At 50.7% G+C, this 21305-nt stretch overlaps 1 protein-coding gene across 2 annotated transcripts in view; it reads left to right on the top strand.

Annotated features, from left to right (window-relative positions):
* RPH3AL (rabphilin 3A like (without C2 domains)) overlaps positions 1-21305 on the top strand; it is a 37886-nt gene extending 16581 nt beyond the window's left edge. For both annotated transcript variants that reach the window (XM_030231351.2, XM_018919480.3), the window contains 4 exons: positions 5114-5273; positions 11217-11330; positions 12458-12640; positions 17951-21305. In XM_030231351.2, the coding sequence (XP_030087211.1) occupies positions 5114-5273; positions 11217-11330; positions 12458-12640; positions 17951-17985 (492 nt within the window). In that variant the 3' untranslated portion in view covers positions 17986-21305. The remainder of the gene's footprint in view (positions 1-5113; positions 5274-11216; positions 11331-12457; positions 12641-17950) is intronic.

Here is a 21305-nt window from a genome sequence, read left to right as displayed (position 1 = left end):
TGGCCTTGGTTGTGATTAATCCACCACCCAGCCTGGGTCAAAACCAACTCCAGAGCTGTGGAAGCATCAGTTCTCCAGTCAGAGCCCAGTGCTGGGTGCCCACAGATCCCAGGGAATCCCAGCTCAGCCTCTGTGCTGCTTTCTGTTTCCTTGGGCAGCTCCTCTGGCAGGGCTGTGCTGCAGAGCCATGAGCCTCCAGCTGCTCTGGCACCTTCTTATTCCTGGAGAGTGGAGGTGAGGGATGGGCTCTGCCTGCTGCTTCCTGGGGTTCTGGCTGCATCCAAGCATCCCAGACAGAGCAGAGGGGTGGGCAGGGTCAGGGGCTGTGTCTGCATCCCCCAGGACCCACCAGCAGTGCATCCTGGAGTAATCCAGACCTCACCTGCACCCCTCCAGAGGGATTTGTCCCAGCTGTTTGCAGAGGGAGCCGTGGCAAACCCTCCTCTGTTCTTCCAGGATTCTGTGGGTGTTCTCCTTTGCAGTGTTTCTGGATGCTGTGGGTTGTGGCTCAGTGCTCCTGCAAGCAAAGGTGGAAGCAAATTCAGCCAGGCTCACACTCATTTCTGAGGGCAAGACTCTCCCTTCCTCCTCCCCTCCTCTTGCTGCACCTTTCAGCAGTCAGGAGTGGAGGGCTGAGCCCCTGGGTCCCTCCTGCTCCTGCAGGGTCTGTGGCAGCTCAGGGATGCTGATCCCTGCCTGCAGCTGTGGGTTTGCAGTGGGACTCCCAGGGAGTGAGGTCCTAGGGCAGAAAGGGAGCAGCTCCTGCAGTGCCAAGGGCTGGTGGCAGCAGCAGCTGGCAGAGCTTGCCTGGCAGCAGTGCTGCTGGTAAATGCACAGCTGGAAGGATTCCCTGCTGCACAGGGCACTGCCCATCCTGAATTAGCTGTGCCTGGCTGAAATCTGCCTGTCACCTCCTGGCCTGAAGGGGAAAAGGGACCTGCTGGCTTTTGTCAAATCCCTGCCCAGCCCTCTAACTCTCTGCACAGCCTTATTTTGACTGGTAGCACCAGATTCTGCAGAGCACCTTCCTGAATTTCCCCTTATACATATATTTTTATATCTATATCCATAATTAGCGATGCTATCATTGTAATTAAATCCTCTTGGAAGCGTTTGTGCACATTTACATTTGAATTGACACATCCAGAATTGTAGGGATAATGAAAGCAGTTTCAGTGGGGTTGGGGGGAAAGCTTTTTTTTTTTTTTTAATTCCCTTGATTATGAAAAAGAGTGTCAGCTACCTGGGACCTGTTAAAAGTTTTAATTTTCCCTCTCTGCTTCACTTTCCTTTTCATTCCTTCTCCTTCACTACACAGCATTTTCAAGGCTGGCTGCATTTCTCAGTTTATCACACAAAGATTTTTGTGCTGGAGGAGCAGAGTCATCTCCTCCCCTTTTGCCCCCGGGGCTTCCCTTTTCAAATACCCACTCCTACCACTTGGAACGCTGTAAAGCAACATAGCTTGGGGTTATTCCTGCCTAGCATGACGATTTCCTGGCAAAACACCCCAGGAATGGAGAGGGGTGTTTATTTTGGGTGACTTTGCGTTGAATAGGAGCCATGTGCACCTGTTTGCAATTGAAAGAACTCATCCAGAGCCTCTGCCATATTATTTTGGGGGTGGCAGCGAGTAGTTTAGACTCAAAATAGTGTCCTCTAGAATAGAGGGGGGTAGAAAAAAAGGCCTGATTGAAAGGGGGATGATAAATGGTTGAAGGCTGGCAGGCACTGCAGCTCGAGAAACGTCGGGGTCAGGGGGGTGATGGATTTTGCTATTCCAGAAACAAAGCTGGGAATGGTAATTCCACTGCCTTTTAATTCCCTTCATCCTCAAGTGCCCAATGTGGGAGTCGACAGCAGCTTGCTGTAAATAATGTAATTGGAAATCTCTGTGTTATGGAAAAGCAGATGAATGCAAATAACGAGGCTGAGGAGCTCTGGCTCTCTCCCTGCTGGCAGTGGTGTTTGGAGGGCTGGGACAGAGGGGCTGTGTGGGGATGTGCTGCAGGCAGGACCTGCAGCAGGCTCCTCCCAGGGTGCCTGCATCTGCAGGGGCCTTTTTCTTCTCTGTAGCCCACAGGAAGCTGCTTCCCCACCTTTTGGTATTGCTGGTGTCAGCATGGGAGGGTAAAAGTGGGTGGTTTTCCTCTCGCCAAGCCCAGGTTGCTGTGAAAGAAAGGGCTGCAGGGTGGGAGCTGGCAGGAGCAGGAGGTGGTGGAGCAAAATGTGGCTTTGTCACCAAGCCCAGGTTGCTGTGAAGGAAAGGGCTGCAGGGTGGGAACACTGCATGGCAGGAGGTGGTGGAGCAAAACGTGGCTTTGCAGCAAAGATCTTTTCTAAGCATCTCTGTTCAGGGGATGTGGTTTGGTGAGGAGGACTCTGGGGAGGCTGCAAGTGTTTGTTGTGATTCCCTCAGCTGTGATCCACCTCTTTATCAGCAAGCCCTAATGTTTTCCCTGTTCAGGAGCTTGTTTTAGCACTTGTGTGCTCAGAGCAGCAACATGAGTCTCACCAGGGCCCAGTGATTCTGTGTCAGGTCCCATTTCCAGGCTGCTCTTGAAAAGGCTCGATAAAATCCCCATCTGCTGCTGCGTGTGTCACTCCAGAGCTGCAGTGATGGCTTGATGCAGCTTTAATGGGAATATTATCAGGGTTAGAAAAGGCATTTGTCTGTCATGTCCCTCTCCCTGGTGACATTCCAGCTCCACCCAAACTCAGACTGCTGTAGGGAACAAATTCCACCTTAATGTGGACTGGTGGGAGCAACATCCTCCCTTCCTTGGCAAGAGTAAACTGCTGATAAATAAGAATTTTAGTCTCAAGGCTCTGTTACAGATGTATTAATTTAAAACCAAGCAAGGACTTTGCTGTCAGGCCACTCTGGCCATCAATCAAATGCCATCAATAGCAGTCAGCAGCATCAACCATGGATCAAAACGTAGAACTTTTGATCCAAGGATGCTCAAACTGCCCCATGTGCAGAGCAGGGTGTGATCCCTGGTCCTTTGGGATGGGCTGTGCTGCAGACCTGGAGGGGCAGAGGGACTGAATCCATCCAGAGGAGAGGAGAGCATCTTGCTGCAGCTCTTTCAGAGCTGATTTCAAAACAATTTCACTGCTGCCATAATAGGACCAAACTCTATTAGAAGCACCAATTTAAAGGGAATATGTATGCAGAGAATCAATTTTATAGTAGTATTAGCACACCAGAGCTGGGTGTGTTATGTCATTAACTCTTTCTGTAACGACTTGCTCTGGGGTACTGAGGAACCTGGGGGTGCCCAGCCTTTGTTCCTGCCACCCCTGCTGTGTCTGATTGGTTTTATGGTGTGTCTAAATTGGAGCTAGCCTGAAGATAATAGGTCTCTCCAGTGCTTCAAATTAAATTACAGATGTTGCAAGGTCTGTTCAGAGAGTGACTGGACCAGAGGGCTGTTTCCTCCCCAGCAGTTCATCCAGGGAAGGTGTGTGTGTGCACCAGATCCCCAGCGTGTGTCAGGGATGGATAATTCCAACCCTGTCCCTGTTCTCCTGCTGTGCTCTGTGGGTGCAGCTGCTCCCAAAACCTCCAGCCTTCCTCAGGGACCCCTGGGCTTTCCCAGCCTGCAGCTCCTGCCTGGGCCCACGTGTACCTGAGCTCTGTGCAGAGATATCTGTCCCACACTTCAAAATCTGTTGCATTTCCTGATTCCCAGCAAGCAGAGCCTGTTCCTGCAGGGTCGCTGTGCTGCTCTGCCATGTGCTGTTTGACACACTGCACCAACCGCTGCGAGTCCCCACGTGCCAGCAGAAGGGACAGAAGGAGCTGTGTCAGCCTGTGCCTCGCCTGGCTGGGTCACTTTGGCTGTTGGCAGAGCAGAGGAGGAGCTGCTGAGGTGTCCTGCCTGCCAAACCCCCTCTGCAGAATTACAGCTTGCAGTCTCGGGGGAAATTGGCTCCCCAGCTTTTTTCCTGGGTGGCAGACTCCCCCTCCTGCTGGGTGGTTAGCCAGCAGGAGGACGTTGGTGGAGCTGTAGGATGCTCTCACCTGCTGCTTTGCAGACCCTGCTGCGATGCACGAGCCTCCCCCTTGCACGTGTGCTGGGTCACAGCTCTGCTCTGCTTTCTTCTCCTGCTGGGTGGATTTCTTTAAAAACCACGTTCCCAGCTCCCCCTCTGCGTTCAGATCACCTGCACTTGGCTTTGAGGACCCCAAACACAGAGATCTGAGCTCTCTTGGTGGCTCTGGGAGCCTGGTAACCATCAGTGTAGTGGTGCTGCTGCTGTCCTGCTTTTGGAATGTCAGATTTTGTCACTACAGGTGTCCTCCTGAATGTCAGCTTTTGTCACTGCCCTCTGCCTTCATTAAGCTCTAAAGGCAAATTGCAAATGTATTGCTGCAATTAGGGATATCTGCATTTGCACCCAGTGCCATCGTGATGAAACTGTGTGTGAAGTGCTTTGGGAGCTTGGAGTGGGAACACTGATGATCTCCTTCACTCTGAGCAGAAGTGCAAGAAGTAAAAAATGATATTTTTACAGTGTTAACTTATTTTTTGCCCTGGCTGTGTCATTAGCTCATTATCAGGCTGCTGGAAGGCACACAAGAATTAGGTTTGTAAGAGGCCATTTCTCCTTGTCTGAGCTGCCACCCTTCTCCCTTCCCCTGGCTTACAGCAGGCTTTATATTAAATATACTTAATAGAGTGCCTTCATCATAAGCTGCATTAAAGCTAAATTGGAGAGGAGAGGCTGTTCTTACAGCAGATATTACAGTTTAGTGCTCCAGGTCCATTTCCTGCTGCAGGTTCAGGTTATTTAAGAGTTCTTCTTGTTCTGGGCTTCTCAAGTCGTTCCACGAGCTGGCTTGGCCTGAATTGCTCTGTGGGATGAGCACTGGGGCTGTTCTGTAGGTCCAGCATGAGGCAGCACTTCTGCCATCACCTTCTGCTCTTCCTTCCATCTGTGCCTGCTGCTTCCTCCCAGCTGGGCTTTTTCAGCTGTGCAAGGAGGGCAGGGATGAATCCGGGCAGGAATTTGGGATCAGAGCGAGCGGCTGGGCCTGGCTTGGCGGGGAGCTCATTCTGCTGTAAAAACCCAGCTTCAGGTGTCCTGTCTGTGTCTCTGGCAGGTCTGGAAGAGGTCTGGGGCGTGGTTCTACAAAGGGCTGCCCAAGTACATCACACCTCTGAAGAGCAGCAGCAAAGCCCTGGAGCTGCAGGGCCAGCCCTGGCAGGGCGAGCCCGAGAGCGTCGGCAGCGGCCGCTCCTTCACCTGGGCCAGGGGAAAAGGTTGGTTCTTCCACCCAGGAAACAGGTGGGAGAAGGATCTGGCTTGTCCTCTTGCTTCCCAACAGTCAGGGAAGTTCTCTGGTAGAGGTGTTGTCCCACAAGGTGTGGGATGTTGGAGTTTCATGGTGTGGCTTTTGGAGGGTTGGCTGGTGTTGAAGTGCGCCTTGGTGGCTCAGATTAGTCCCAGTCCTCCTGGAGTGCCTGTCCTTCTGTCCAGCCCTGCTTCCCTCCATTCCTGCAGCCCTCACCCCACTGTTTTTCATTCCTTCTCCTTCACTACACAGCCATGGAGCAGAGAGCTGCCTGAGGAGCTGCTCCTGCTGAGCTCCAGGGACTGTGCCAGTGGTGGCCAGCACGGTGCAGCCAAGGCTGAGCCCAAACTGGGCTCATTCCCTCCCTCCCCGCTCCTCCCTTCTGCTGCTCTGCTGGGCAGGTTCCTCAGGTCACTGTGAGCTGGGTGAGGAGTTGCTCTGCCAGCGTGTGAGTGCTGCAGAATCAGAGCTGCTGCCAGCTCTGCTTTGATTTCCTTTCTCTCTGTGTGGATCAGCAGAACTGTCTGGCCTCTCCCCTTCTGTCTTTTGCTGTTAGATCCCCTCAGCTGGAGAAGACCTCTCCAGTGAGCCAGCTGCATGCACTCCTCCACTTAGCAGAAGTGCAGGGGGAAATAACCTTTTAATAAAGAAACCTCAGGAGCCTTGGGTTTACAAACCTGCTCTTCAGGGCCCAGCTAAGAAAGCACTCCCAGCCCTGCTGTAACTTTTGTAATTAAAGACAAATTAGATCAACGATAGATGGTTGTGTTGCCCTCCAGGAGATGCTTGGAAGGGGACTGATTGATGAGGTTGTTTTTTGTTCACATGACAGAGAAAACATTCAGAGTTGAAGCTGCTGAGCCCAGGCCTGGCCTGCTGCTTAGTTCAGCTTTTCAGCTGAGCTCTCTTTTTTGGAGAAGGCTTCCCCATAAATACAGGCAGGAGCAGGGGGAGGACAGCAAAGTGACCTTTGGTGAGCTTTGGTGTGGGTGGTGAGCTGCCTCTGTCCCTGCTCTCTGATGTTTGTCTGGCTGCTGCTTTACAGCTTGGGTAATATTAATTTATGGCTTTATTTTCTGGTGCTTTCTTTCCCTGTTGCCCTTCTCTGTGAGGCTGCCTGTCCTCTGGCCAGCTTTCAGTGGGCACTGCAGGCTGTAATTCATCTCTGGAGTTGGGAACTTGTGCATCTCCCCCCTCCTTTCACCTCCTTTGAAGCTGCCAGTGCTGGGACTCCTGCTGTTTGTCATCCCCCAGCTCTGCCGTGGGCAGGGCAGCTCCTTCCCCCGTGGAGAAGTGGATCCGTGATATTGCCAGGGTGAATCTGCAGCTGGAGCTGGGCTGAGCTGGTTCTCTCTGCCTGGCTGATAGCATTTGTCAGCTCACACCTTGTACAGACTCCCCCAGACACGTCCTTGCAGCTGGGAGCACAGCCCTGGAGCTCGTTGGGCAGGATGTTCCTGGGAATGAGCTCTGGCATTTAACACTCCTGCCTCGACAGGCTGCTCTCCCTGGGCTTTCCATCATCTTGGCCAGCCCTGTCCAGCCCCTCTGCTGGTCCCTCAGCCAGCTCTGAGCTCTTCAGGGATTCAAGTCAGGTAGGGCCAGCCCAGTCCTGCCACACCCTCCATGCCAGGAGCAGCCACGCAGCAGAGATGGGACAAACCTCAAATGTCCCTTTTTCCCCCCTCAAAAGGTAGGGATCAGTGTCAGAACCTGGGAATTTGCTCCCACTGCAGGAGGGTGGAAGGCAGAAATTTTATTTTTGCACCCCCAGTGTTTCTCCTGTGCTCCATCCACTGGGATTTGCTGGTGCCTTCAGTTTTTCTGTTATAAACAAGCAGTTGCCATGGGAACCCTGCTATTAATTAAGGCACAAATGTATTGTCAGGAGGAGAATGGCAGCAATATTTCTTTTGCTGGGCAGCAGCCCTGCTGCATGTGCTGGAATGTGGGTGGGATTCTGAGCTGGGTCAGGGGGAGGGAGCAAGAGCAGCAGGGCTTTCCTGATCCAGCCTCTGAGTTGTGCAGGAGAAAGGTGGGAAGCCAACAGAAGTGTGATCCTGTGTGGCAGGAGGGCTGCCTGCTGGGCCCTGGGGGATTTTCCTGTTCCATCCCTGTTGCCAAGCAATGGGATGTGCCTGAGGCAGGGGAGCAGCCCTGGGCAGGGGGAGGCAGAGGGATGGAGCACAGAGGGATGTGCTGGGCAGTGGCTGCAGGCCACCAAGGGGACACCCGACCTGCCAGCTTTGCAGTGGCACAGCTGCAACTTCTTGTGCTGCCCCTGAAAGGGACAAGGGCTGGCTCCAGTCACCTCTTCCTTCTTGGAGGAGCACGGGCTGGGATCTGGCAGGGGGACCCTGGGCTGTAAAAATCCTCATTTTCTCTCACCTCCTCCACCTGCAGTGACCAGGGGCTGGTGCTCTCCCTGCCCCCAAAAACCTGGGTGCTGCAGGGCAGCCCTGCTCAGGGGCTGTGCTCACCCTGGGGCTGGGATTCCCACGTGCTTTTGCTGTTTCTGACAGCTGCAGGAGCTGCCAAGGGCTCTGTGTGCCTGAGCTGGCAGCCCCAGGGAGCTGGTGTGGCTCTAAACCCACACATTTAACACCAGATCCCAGCCAAGTGCTCCTTCCCCTTGGCCTCAGCACAGCCTCCCCACATGTCCTGATTTGCCTCTGGGGACAGGAACAGCCAGGATTGTCCCTCAGCATCCCCTGTGTGCCCCTGGCTTGGGGATTGAGCCACGTGTGGAGGGAGCTGGGCTCTGCCAGCAGCTGCAGGGCTCCAGGCTCTCACTGAGTGACCCATTCCCTGTGGAAATATTGCTTTTCTAGCAAGTTTTATCTCAGCAGATTTCATTTTATGAGCTTTTTTTTCCAGTCAGCTGGAGATAGGGATAAATCTGTTCCATCCTCTGAAGGAACAGCTGTCCAACAGCTCCTATTGATATATCAGCAACTGCTGGAACACCAGATTTAATACTTCTGGGCTCTGGAAAGTGCCAGCAGAAGGTTGGGATGAAGGATTACCTGAAAGGGAGACTTTGGTGCAGTGAGTAAAAGACAATCTTGTTGGCAGCAGAGGAAATGAGAGCAGACAGGGCTGGTCCTGTGGTGAGAGTGCCTTCCAGTCATTAATATTTTCTTCCTCTTGTGCTGGTTCTCTCTGAGCTGCTGAATGGCAGGAGGACAGGCAGCTAAAGTCACCTCCACTGATTCACTGGGGCCTTCTCCAAATAAATCCTGGCTCCCAGCATTGCCAGAGGATTCATGGAGGAAGGAGCTGTTCTGAGGAAATGGATTTTATGAATACAGGAGAGCAAAAAAAAAGAAAAAAAAAAAAGATGACCAAGTGGAACAGAACTTCATTTTCTGAGAGAACTGAGCAATAAGATGGTCAGAATGAGTCTTGCAGCTGAGACTTGGATTATATAGGAAAAAAAATAAAACCCACTGTGGTATGTATGGATTGTTTTTAGCAGTGTTTATACAGAACTCCCCACCTCTCCCAGGGAGTTCTGAAGGTGTTTTTCCTGAACCTGAAGTCCCCAGGTAGTAATGAAGAGGTTTTTTAGACAAACCTTTGCTCTGAGGGCTCTTAGCCAGCATTGCAGCCCCCCAGCTTTTAGAAGAGCCTTTTTCCCTGCAGGGAAAGGCTGTGAGGGTGTGTGTGAGGAGCTGCCTGCCAGGCCAACTTCAATAATGCTTTGCAATAACACTGCCTGCCAACTTCAATATCCTCAGAGATGTTAGCATTACTTGAGGTATTCATTCCTCCTTTTTTAAAATGAAATATTTTGTGTAGCACAGATCCTCGAATCCAGGAGTGCCTGCAGAGGTGCTTGGCAGGGATATTTGACAGCTCCTGCTCTGTGCAAGGGGAGGGATTCCCATCCTCCTGCCCTGGTTTGGGCTGACCCAGAGGGATGAGCTGACAGTTCTGTGTCACCCTGTGCTTGTCACCTTGTTCCCCTGCACCCTCCCTGAGCTCAGGCACTGGCAGTGACCCCTGGGCTTTGCTCAGTCTCAGAGGAAATCACTTCTCACAGCAGTGTGAGCTTCTGGAGATGTCCTGGTGGGTCTGAAAAACATCCCTGGGGCTTCCTTTTCCCCCAGGAGAGGCTGCAGGTTGCAGGGTTTCCTGCTTTACAGCCCTCATGGGCTGATTTTGTGCTTTTCAGGAGTTGTGCCCTGCTGTTTGAAGTGGCTCCAGGAGAGCTGGGATCTGCCTGCTCAGATGGAGAAGTGCAATCCCTCAAACAAAAACCAGATTTTTTTTTTCCCCATTACTTTCCTCCTCAACCCTCCCATTTCTGTTCTGAGAGAAAACCACCACAAAAACACAGGAATTGGGAAAAAACACCATTTTTATTTTAGCCAGAGCAGCTGGCAGTTGAGTTATCTTTTACACCAGTGTAAGCAGGAGAGGTGTTTGCATAATTGCATGGAAAAGTGGAAAGAACCTGCCAGTTTGGGAAGCTGTGTCTGGCAAAATGAGGCTCCTTTTGGAAAGTATGGGGAGTATGGAAAGCAGCAGGAAGAGAGCCAGGATTCAGGGGGAAGAAAAACACAGAGGGGGGAAAAAAAACCAGCTTTGGAACAGAAGAGTCTCCTTGAGGAAAAGGAATGACCCTTTGGAGCTTTGGGGATGCTGGGGTAACAGAATTTGCTGATGGGGATGGTTGGATGTGCTCTGGATTTATCTGGTGCCTTCCTCTTGGATCCTGCCACGCTTGAAATGCAGCTTGGAGGGGAAGATCCCCTCTCCCCACATCACCAGGGTGGAGCAGGGGCAGCTGAGCAGGAACCAGCCCTGAACCATCCCTTGGGGGGGTCACCTGGGCTGGGAGGCAGCAAACACCAGGAGGAGGGGGCTTGGGAAGTGAAGGGTCAGTGGGAGCAGAGCCTGGAGCAGCAGAGGGTGGCACAGGAGCACCCCCGTGTCACCAAGATATTTTCTGGGAAATCCTCTTTGCCCAGGAGTTTCTCCTGGGAGGCTGAGAAGCCCCAGAGAGGAATGAAAACAAAAATGATCTGCTTGCTGCTCCTGTGTTTGCTGCTTTGGAATGGGGCTTGGACATTGTTTAGGAGGTGAATGTTTGACTGCTTCCATGGGAATTGTTTTAATTTAATGTCCAGTTGTGGTCCAGTGTGTCGAGCCTCTGAGGTTCAGGGGGTTTTATTATTCATTCTTGTTAAAACCTTCTGATGAATCCTTCCTCTTTCTTTAGTATAGTTTTAGGGCAGCATCCTATAATAATATAGCATAATAAAGTATAATACAGTATAATATAATGTAATATAGTATAATGTAGTATAGTATAATATAATGTGATATAATATAATGTGATAAAATATAATATGATATAATGCAATGTGATATAATATAATGTGATATGCTATAATATAATGTGATGTGATATAAAATGTGATATAATGTGATGGAATGGAATGGAATGGAATGGAATGGAATGGAATGGAATGGAATGGAATAGAATAGAATAGAATAGAATAGAATAGAATAGAATAGAATAGAATAGAATAGAATAGAATAGAATAGAATAGAATAGAATAGAATAGAATAGAATAATCAGCCTTCTGAGAACATGGAGACAAATTCTCACCTCTCCCCTCGTCCTGGGGACCCCACAAACTCCACACCCCCATTGTCCCAGTCAGCTTTTGGAGAGAAACCCTGGTGCTGTCTGCACCTTCCAGAGTTCTAAATCATCTGCAAGGGGTAAGAGCCCATCCTGCTGGGGAGGAGCTGCAGGTGGGGTCTCCTTTGGGGAGGGAGGAGGTGAGCAGCGAGTCAGAGTTTGTCCCTGTTTCCTCTGGATCCATCTGGCAGCTCTTTGGGAGTGTTTTGAAGGCTGTGAATGAGTGTCTCTCTCCTCTCCTCTCCTCTCCTGCAGTGGTTTCCAGTGACAGTGAGAGCGACTCGGAGCTCAGTTCCTCCAGCCTGGATGACAAACCCGTCCCTGTGGGATCAAAGGGCTCTCAAGGGAGAAAGCTCCAGGCAGGAATGGGTGAGGAGCTGCACTTCCTCGTGGCTGGAGGGTGGGAGGTGTGAGGTGCTTCAGTGTTTGGCTCTTGGTTTCTCCCTGGCTCCTTCCATGGCCTGCAGCATTCCAGGAGCTGGGAGCTGCTCCTTGTTGTATTCGTGTTCCCCCCAGGTGAAGGGAGGAATGATGAACCTGACTCCATGTTCTCAGAAGGCTGATTTATTGTTTTATGATGCTATATTACATTAAAGAATATATACTAAACTGTACTAAAGAATACAGAAGGGATACTTACAGAAGGCTAAAAAGATAATCATGAAAACTCTTTCCAGAGTCCCAGCACAGCTTGGCCCTGATTGACCAAAGAGTGAAAACAACTCCCAGAAACCCAATGAAACAATCACTGGGGGTAAACAATCTCCAAACACATTCCAAAGGAACAAAACACAGGAGAAGCAAATCAGATAATGATTGTTCTCCTTTTTCTCTGAGGCTTCTCAGCTTCCCAGGAGAAAAATCCTGGGCAAAGGGATTTTTCAGAAAATGGGAATGTGACAGCTCCTGGCACCACATCCCTGGCTCCTCATTCCTGGCTCCACAGCACTGGGATCACTGGTGTTTCCTGGGAGCAGAGCACAAGAACTGGGGCTGACCCTGCTCCTGAGGGCTCCTGGCTGGAGCTGGGATGTTCCTGCTCCTGTAGGACCCAGCTCAGTGTCCACACCCTCTGCCATTCCCATTTTCTGGAAAAATCCCTTTGCCCAGGATTTTTCTCCTGGGAAGCTGAGAAGCCTCAGAGAAAAAGGAGAACAATCATTATCTGATTTGCTTCTCCTGTGTTTTGTTCCTTTGGAATGTGTTTGGAGATTGTTTACCCCCAGTGATTGTTTCATTGGGTTTCTGGGAGTTGTTTTCACTCTTTGGTCAATCAGGGCCAAGCTGTGCTGGGACTCTGGAAAGAGTTTTCATGATTATCTATTTAGCCTTCTGTAAGTATCCCTTCTGTATTCTTTAGTACAGTTTATAGTATTCTTTAATATAATATAATAAAATAATAAATCAGCCTTCTGAGAACATGGAGTCAGGTTCATCATTCCTCCCCATAAGCACACCACCCCTTCCCACACCCACATCTTCTCCTGTCCCTGCAGCACCCACCAGGGGACCCAGCCCGGCCAGGAGCAGAGCCCTGGGGACCCCCCAGTGTCCCCAGCTGTGGGGGAGCCACAGCAGCCTGGGCAGTGAGCAGGGGGCCGAGCTCAGCCCCACGGAGAGTGGCCAGAGTGACCAAGCCTCGGGCAGGCGCCACAGCGACGCGGGCACCAGCACCCCTGGTAAGCTGCACCCCCTCTCTGGGCACATCCCTGGGCACATCCCTGAATCCCCTGGGAGCACAGCTTTCCCACAGGCTTTGTGTGCTTTGCCAGAGCTCTGGCCCCGGGATCACATTTCCCTGCCTTTTTTTTTTTTTTTTTTTGTATTAGCAGATGCTGTCACAGTGTCACACCTTCTTCCCTGAATGCAAAACCTTTTCTGCAACATGAGTAATGGTCTGGGGTGGGAGCTGCCTACACCCACGGCCAGGAGCACTCAGAGCCTGGGGCCCTGCAGAGCTCTGGAGCTCCTCTGTGTCCTGCAGAGCCAGCAGAACAGATTGAGCTTCTCCTGAAGCAAAGCAAAGCCCAGCAGCTTTATGAGAACGAGTTACATTTTTCCTGGAGTGAGGTTGCTCTGAAAGCCAAGCATGGCTCTTCCCAGAACTCTGCAGTGCAGAAGAAAGACACTTTTTCCCCCTCAAAAACCTCAGAACAATTAAGTGACTGGGAAAGCAGAGGCTGCTATCACACCTGAAGCAGCTGAAAGAGATGCAAATGTGTTCTCTCTGCAGTTCCCACTAATTTAGTCACTAACCCCTCAAGTTATCACCCAGCCCCGCTCCCTCCTGAGCATCCCTGCCCTCTGAACTGCCTCTCCTGTTCTTCCTGAGCCTGCTTGGTGCTGGCCATGTTGAGGCATAAATTGGATTAGAGAGAGCAGGTTTATCCTGCAGTGCACCAGGGAGTCGTGGTCCCCCTCCCTCCCCTCCCTCCCCTCTCCTCCTGCTAGAAACAGGCAGCTCAGAATTGTTCCTCTGCTCTTCCCTCCCTCCCCAGCTTCCAGGGACTGGCAGTTTTCCTTTAGTTTTTCACCAGACAAACCAAACAAGTGATTCTTCTGCTCTGTCCTTCCTCCCCCTGGATTAGAGCCTGCCCTGGGCTGGGGGTTTATTTTAAGCTCTTGTTGTGCAGGATTAGAGAGGGTGGATTCCTGCTGCCTGTGGAGAGGAGCTGCAGCTTGTCCTTGGGGTTGGAATGGGTGTTGGTGGACAGCAGGTGACCCTTTGGGTGCTGCCTCTGATGGATGGATGGATCCACTGCTGGACAAAGTGTTTGTACTCAGTGTTCTGTAGCTTCTCTGCCTGCTCTTTGAGCCAACATGCTGCCTGGCCTGGCAAACACTATTTCAGAGGCCAAAAAAAGAAAAAAACCAAACCATTTTCCTGCTAAAAACTCCATATGCAAAGCTTGGCACAAGGGGGTCAGATCTTTCCAGTGGGATCTCCCTGTGTGGATGGGGGAGAGCTGGAGTGACAGCAGCATGGGCTGATATTTAAAAAAGGAAAACTGCAGCAATCTCCTGAGCCCAGTTAAAGCTGGCCCTGAGATGCAGAGAGGATCCTGCTAAGGAAAAGGTTAAGCCAGGTTGGCAGCCTAGGGAGCTTCTGTGAAGATCTTTGTAGTGTTTGGGGTTATTTATTTCTCAGTGCTCCTGCAGGAGGGGCTGCTTTGTTCAGAGCCCAGGTACAGGGGCTCTGTGCCCCCCAAACCCAGGCAAGGAGGCAGGAAATCAGCAGTGAGTGCTTCAGCACTTTGGGTGCCTCTCTTTGCCAACAAACAGAGGCTGCTCTTGCTGTTGATGTGTTTAAAGAGGGGTGGGTGCTGGATTTCAGGGGTCCCAGCCTTTCCCTGCCTTCTGGACATTCCCTGAGCTCTGCCCTGCCCTGAAAGCAGAGCAAGGGGCAAAGATCCTTCCTCATTTCACCTGCTGATCCTCAGCTGCAGGATGGGGCTGTTAAAAGATGATTTTCTGCACCTTTAGAACACACTGTCAGGAGCAATTTTTGCTCCATATTATCACCTCAGGTGTTGTTCTTTCTTTGCACTTCTTTTCTCACCTCTGCTCTGACTCCGCTCTCAAGCGCGACTTCACAAAGCATCCTGAAATCCCAGGCCACCTCCAGAGCAGGGAACTGGGGAGAGGTGCTGCAAAAGCAGCTGCTCTCACTCTCCTGGGCTCTTTCAGCCTGAAGGCCAAGCCAGCAGCAGGGTTTTGGCCAGGGGAGGACAAGGAGCTCTTAAGGAGAGGTCGGAGGTTTCCAGCACGCTGCTCCAGCTCCGCCTGGGCTTTGCTGAGGCTGATAATGAAGCCTGGAGTTTGTCATAAAATGACTCATTGTCAGAGCTGCATTGGGATTCAGGCAACCTCAGCCCATGAGCCAAAGTTTCAGAAGAGTGGTGAGTTGAGAGGCTGCCAGTTTTATTATTTTTAGGGGTTTTTTTTTACCACCTGCTCTCCAAGCCTTTCAAAAGCCCCGTTTGCTGAGGGGCTGCTGCTCCTTCTGCTTCTGAAGCTCCAGTTCCTGGAGGTGCCTGCTCTGACCTGATAGCTTTCAAGAGGAAGGTCACAGCCTCATTGTCCTGAAGAATGTTTTATCCTAAAGAAAATTAAATTTGCACATATGGAAGTAGCACAGTCTTCTTTTTCCCTCTTGCTCCCAGCTAGGGCAGGTGACTCACCTTGTTCTGGCTGCACAGCTGATGCTGAGAGATGCCTTCAAAAAGAGCAAGATCCTCACTTGTGTGGATTATGATGTTTTTATTAAGGAAGGGGAATAGGAAACAGAATGAAACAAAGAAATAATCAGTATCTTGCAGTGGTTTTCATTAGCCCAGGGGGAGCTTTTAATGGAGATAAGAAATCCGAGTTTGGGCCTGCTGCAGGGGGTAAATGAAACCAAAGTCATCTCCCCTGGGAGCAGCAGCAAGTTCTGCATTGATGGGTGCCAGCTGAGGGGGTTCTCAGCATCTTCTGGGGAATCTGTCCCAGAAATGGTGAATCCTGCTGGCTGTTCCATGAGCAGCTGGCTGCTGGGGAGTGGGGAGCCAGCCTGGCATGGGCTCTGGGGCTGGAGAAGCTCTGATTCCTGCTGGAATCAGCTCTGAGAGGCAGCCAGGAGAGAAGCTCTAATGAGTGAGTGCAAATCACAGCCTCCCCATCTCTGCCTGCTTGCCAATGTGTTGTCTAAATCATTAATACTTAAAGAGTGGTGCAGCAGCTGGCACTTCAGCAGAGCTGATTCAAGGGTGGCACTGCCTGCTGAGGGTCAGAAACGTTCTGGTCTGCAGGCAGGGGGTGAGACCTGCTGCAAAGATCCCCAGATGTCACCAGGACCAGCCTGAGCCCTTCTTCTGAATCTCCTGGGTGCCTCCTTTGTGCTGGGAGAGGCTGAGGGAGATGGACAGGGAGTGCTGCTCCCAGCTCTCCTAATCTGGGGAGATTTATGCCCTGTCTTTGAGGAATTGGCTGGATTTAGAAACGAGGTGGTGTCTCTCTGTGGGCTCAGTGCCTCCCTGGCTGGGCTAGGCATCCACTTTTGCTCATAAATATTCAAGCTGTTAATACATGAGCCAGGCAGAGCCATCCAGCATTATTGTTGTGGCAGGAAATTTTCTGGGCATCTTTGAAGTTAAAGCATTAAGTTCTATTTTCACTTCCATTCTTCTTCTCAGATGTCTGCTTTGCTCCCTCAGGGACCATGAGGAGGTAGCATTTTGCTTCAGTGGGTCTGACTACTCCATTCCATATAGCAAGAAAAAAAGAAAATGTCCTAACAGTAATTAGGCTCCAAATGAGGTAGTAATGTCTTTAATTACTTGCTTCCTGGCAGTCTTTGGGGAGTTGACTTTTGTTTTCCCGTGCTTGGTGAGAAAGTTGCTGAAATGTTTTCCTGTTTGTGTGGATTTCTAGGGCTGGTTTGGCAGCAGGCTGGAAGAGGTGGGAAATCCCTGCTCCTCCTCCCTCTGCCTGCATTTAGGGCCCAGTTTGGGAAGGACAGAGAGATCAGATATGAAGGGAGGACCCTCACCCACACCCATCCAAGCCCCTGCTCCCTTCCCTGGCTGCCTCATCACATTTTGGGCTCTGCTCTTTTGCTCAGAGCTCGCTGGGATTGAGTTTTCCTGCTGCCAAGGAGGATAAGTTGTCTGTCTTCCCCAAAGTGAAAAAATTGAATTGTGCCTTCATGGCTGAGGAGCTTTGAGCTGTCTCTGCCTCCTCAGATCCACAGAGCACCGAGTGGTCCTGCTGTACTTATAAATAAAACCTAGCTTGGGGTAGTGGCAGCATTAGGAAATGATTCAAGGTTTGCATTCCAGATACAATGCATTTGTAAATATGAACCTCAGGAGAAGCTTGTGCCCCCTTCCATGTTTGAGGGAATTAAAATATTTTCATCCTCAAGTAGAAGATGCAAAACATTTCCAGCTCTTTCAAGCCCGCCTTGGAGTTAAGCGAATAAAGGCTCAAGTAACTAAAAAATAAATTACTTTCACTACTCCTGTAATTCTTTATGGAGTTTTAAATTGAAGGCTTCTTCCTTCAAAATAGAGGGATGACAAAGATTTATTCTCTGGGCTCTTTGACTCAATCTATCAGGAAACAAGTCTGCTGCTGAGGATGAAACTCCTATTTTTGTGCCTTCTTTCCCACTGCAGAGGTCTGTGCTTTGGTCTTTGATCAAACAGCCTGTCTGGCCTCCTGTCCCCACCTCCTCAGCCTCATTCTCTGCCCTCTGCAGTGCATTCACTCCAACTCTCCATTCAGCATTTTGCACAAAGCACCCAGGGCAGGAGCTGGTGTCAGCTTTGCAAACAAAGCAGGAAGGGAAGGGCAGGGGAAGTCAGCAAGGCAGAAGTGCAAAGTGGATTTTGGAGTCTCTGTAAACACAGGGAGAGGTTCTGTGGTTATCTTAGCAGGGATGTCAGGCAGCAGCTGCTGGGAGGAATTTGCTTTGGGACTCCTTGAACAGTTTACCCTGAGTGCTGGGATTGCCCAGTTCTCCCTCCAGGAGGAGGAGCAGTGTGTCCCAGCAGAGCCTGAGCCTGGCCAGGGCACTGAAGGGATCAGCTCAGCTTTGTTCAGTCAGCAGGAGCCCAGATCTGGAGCAGAGCAGGGCTCTCCTGTGCCCATCCCCAGCTGGGGCTGCTGGAATGTCTCATGGCAGATCTGCCCTGTCACCTCTCAGAGCTGAGCTTTGGCTTTTCTGACACCTGGGCAGTCTGTGCTGAAGGATCAGTTCTAGCAGCACAGCTCCTCATTTCTCCTCCTTCCCACATTTCCCTCCCCTGGCTTTTCTTCCTTTAATCGAGTCTAATGGGCCCTGACTGCTGGATTAATGGTGCAGAGATGTTCTCTTTATTATTTGTAGGGAGCCCTCAAAATGGCACTGAGCACACAAAAGCAACATGAAACAACTTGGTGGAGTCTCTCCCCTTCACTGCTTTCCAAACAAATTGTTTATCCTTTGTTTTTGTTTTTTCTTGAAGGCAAAGGACGAGCCCAGAGCAGAACAAGGCTCTGATGGGGCTGAAGATGGAGCTGCTCTGTCCTGGATCCAGCTCTGCCATTCCTCAGGTTCCACCCCAGGCAGGAGCTGCTGCTGCCAGTGGTGACTCTGGGATGCTCTTCCCCAGGCAGTGGCAGCTGGGACAGCCCTGCCTGTCCCCTGAGAGCCCCAGCAGAGAGCCTGGCCCTGGGGTTTTCCTGTGGCTCCCGTGGGGAAGCTGCTCCTCCTGTTTGCTGTCATTTTGTTCTGCTTGGAGTGAGTTTGGAGGGGCCAGCAGGACCCAGAAGCTCCTGGTGAGCCTGGTGGAGCTCCTGTTCCCTCCCTCCCTCTCTGCTCAGGGGAAAGGAACACTCCCAGGAGTTTGCTGGGATTTTTTCACTCCCCTTGGCCGTGCCCATGGGAAGGGTGGGGGTCAGGGGAGATGTGTTTGCTGCAGCTCCTGGGGGGAGCACAGCCCCAAACCTCAGCCCAGCTGCCTGTGAGTGCCCAAATGGGATAAAAGCTTTCAAATGACTTTATCCTGTAAAGCTCTGCAGATCCCCCTCCCACGTGCACAGCTTACACGAGCAAGAGCCTTTCTTTTGCCTTTTTCCTGGAAGTCTGGAGCATCTGGCTGACTCTGGTGGTGTCATCATGAGTCAGGCTCTTGAAAACTGCATGCCCTGCTCCTGCTTATCCTCCAGAATGGACAATTTCCCTCTAAGGCCTGACAGATGAGAAAAATCAAATTACCTCACGTCTCTGGAGCAATTAGATCTTTGAAGGCCTGAACAAAACCCACACTGGGAGTCTGTGGATTTTATTAAATGCTTTGGAGCTGACCTGTCTGTTATGAAGAAACAAAGGATTCCAAAAAAGTTCCCTCTGAAACCACAGAGTTAAAGGCAATTTGTGCCCATTAATGTCAGCCTTTCCCCTGGTTATTTCTCTTTTGTTCTGTTCCCCTTTGCTCTGGGCACTCTGTGTGCATGCAGTGTGTGTTCTCACAGATGGCTGCAGTGTGAAGATAAATGAGATTGGGTGCTGGGAAATCAATCCCTGCCTTGCTTTTCAGGTGAGCATGGCCCAGCAGAACATTCCCCCACTGCTCCCCAGGTCATGGGCTGTGGCAGCTTGCTGGTGAAATGCTTCCAAGCCTCCCTCTGGGATCTGCTCCTGCCCTTTTACAAATGGAAACAAAACCTTTGGGCTCCCTGAGATGGCAGAAAAAGAAACCCCTGAGTGGGATGTCCACAGCATCAGTGTTGGAGAGAGCCAGGGATGAGGTTGTTCTCCACTGAGGGATGTTTTGTGGCATGGTCTGTTGTTAACCTGCATCTGTGGAATGGGGAGTGCCAAAACCATCAGCTGTAGCTGAAGAAGGAACTCCAGCTCTCAGCTTTTTTTTTTTGTGTGGTTCCAGGGCTGTTTCTTCTCAGAGCTGCAGGGTCTTCAATTTCCCAGCAGGGTCTTCAATTTCCAGTGTGTGTAGGCACCAAGAGGAGTTCTGGTTTGCCTTGAAGCTTTTGGCAGTGCAAGTGAGGTTTGTCCTGCTCATTCGTGCAGTGCCTCAGACAGCCTGGCCTGCCAGCCAAAGTTAATTCTACAGCAGAAGGAGAGGGGAAAAGACTTTTTTAAAGTTGTTCCTTTCTCATCACCAGCTCTAGACTGGATTGGAAAGAGCTTTTTAAATCTGGAGTAATTTCTAGCTCTCCTTGGGTCCCTGGTGCTTCACTCCAGGGCAGTGCAGGCAGGTCACTGGTGTCCCCATTCCCACACCGTGGGCTGCCAGCTCTGCTCAGGAGCCTGGGAGTCCTGGCTGTGCCACTGTGAGGCAGCAGCTCGATTTTTAACTGAGGCCAGCTTTTATAAAACACTCTCAGAGATAAATTTGATGTTGCTCTGGTGCTACTGAGACTGGAAACTTTTCTTTCTTATTTTAAACTTATTTATCTTTCCTTTCTACCTGTGTATTTTAACTCCATGGGGTAATTCCACCTGAGGTTGAACCAGAATTGTTCAATCAGCTGTGGAAAGACTCCTCCTGGACTGAGGGAAGGATCTGGACAATGTGATCCAGGCACAACTGAATGGGACAGAGGAACATCTGCAGCTCTGTGCACTGTTTTATTTTGAAGCCCACTTTTCCCTTTGTGGTGGTTCTCTTGGTTGTGTTTTGTGGCTTTTGTTGGAATATTATCCTGAACCTGTGCCTGTCTTTTGAGCCAGCTCAGTGTGGGCAAGAGGAGCTCAGTGGATGTGCTTAGTCTGCTCTGGTCATTTGTGTTTATTATTTTTTGTGTTCACCTGCATCCCTCACAACTTTTATGTGGTGTTTTACTACTGGAAACAATAAAGCTTTTGCTCAGTAACAGCTCCTTGCCATTCCTGAAACAGTAAAAAAGGGTTTTTTTTTTTTTGTAGGTACTCCAAATCCTCCAGCAAGGCAAGACAATAACCCAGCCAGTGGAATTGTGATGGCTGTGGCTGGACTTTAATTGAATCCTGCACTTGAAAGTCACCTTTTGTCTTGTCCCCTCCTCTGTGCCAGCTGCTGGCAGGGGCACAGATCTGCTCCTCAGCCCCTCCCTGAAGGTTTCCCACTCTGTCACAAGCAGGGCCCACCAAGAAGTGTCTCTGTGTCTCCCCATTGTTTGCTGAGCTCACACAGCCCTGCCTCTCCTGTTCCCTCAGCATTCACCCTCAAGGTTTCAAATCGCTTTTTTAATCTGTTTTTGCTCTGCCCTGCTCTCACAGCTCCTCAGTAATTGCTGCTGGGATTGTTCTGCTGGGGAGCTGCCATGGGGCCAAGGATGGAGCGTGTCAAGGACTGAGCAGCTCTGGTGCTGCTGTTCCCCTCCCTGCTTGCCATGACAACAGCACCAGGTGGGAGAGTCAGCTGTGGCATCTCAGAAACGCTGCCTGGGCACTGCCAAGCTGCCCTGGGTGGTTTTTGACACTTTATTTTGGGAGGGGAGGGCAGTGCTTCCCCTGTCAGAGCCGTCTGTGGCAGGAGTGAATGGGCCACCATTGGTGTTTGGGTGTGAAAAACAGCAATCCCTTGGTTTTAAAATCTTCAAAGTTTAATAGTGATAAAATGGTTATAAAAATAGTGATATAATTAGAGTAATAATAATTTGGACAGTTTGGATTAGGACAATATGAGACAATAGAAACAAAGAGTTATGGATGGTCTGGGTACCTTTCTGGGCAAAATAAGCCCAAAAAAGGACCCACATTAACAGAGGATTAACCCTTAAAAACAGCCTGTTGCATATTCATACACCTCATCCATGATGCATAAATTCCATTCAAACACAGGATTCTGTCTGGGCAGTGTCAGCTTCTTCCTCTGA

This window comes from Serinus canaria, chromosome 19, assembly GCF_022539315.1.
Source record: "Serinus canaria isolate serCan28SL12 chromosome 19, serCan2020, whole genome shotgun sequence".
NCBI lineage: Eukaryota > Metazoa > Chordata > Aves > Passeriformes > Fringillidae > Serinus > Serinus canaria.
Note: the sequence above shows the minus strand (reverse complement) of the source record. Positions and strands in the feature narration are given on the sequence as shown.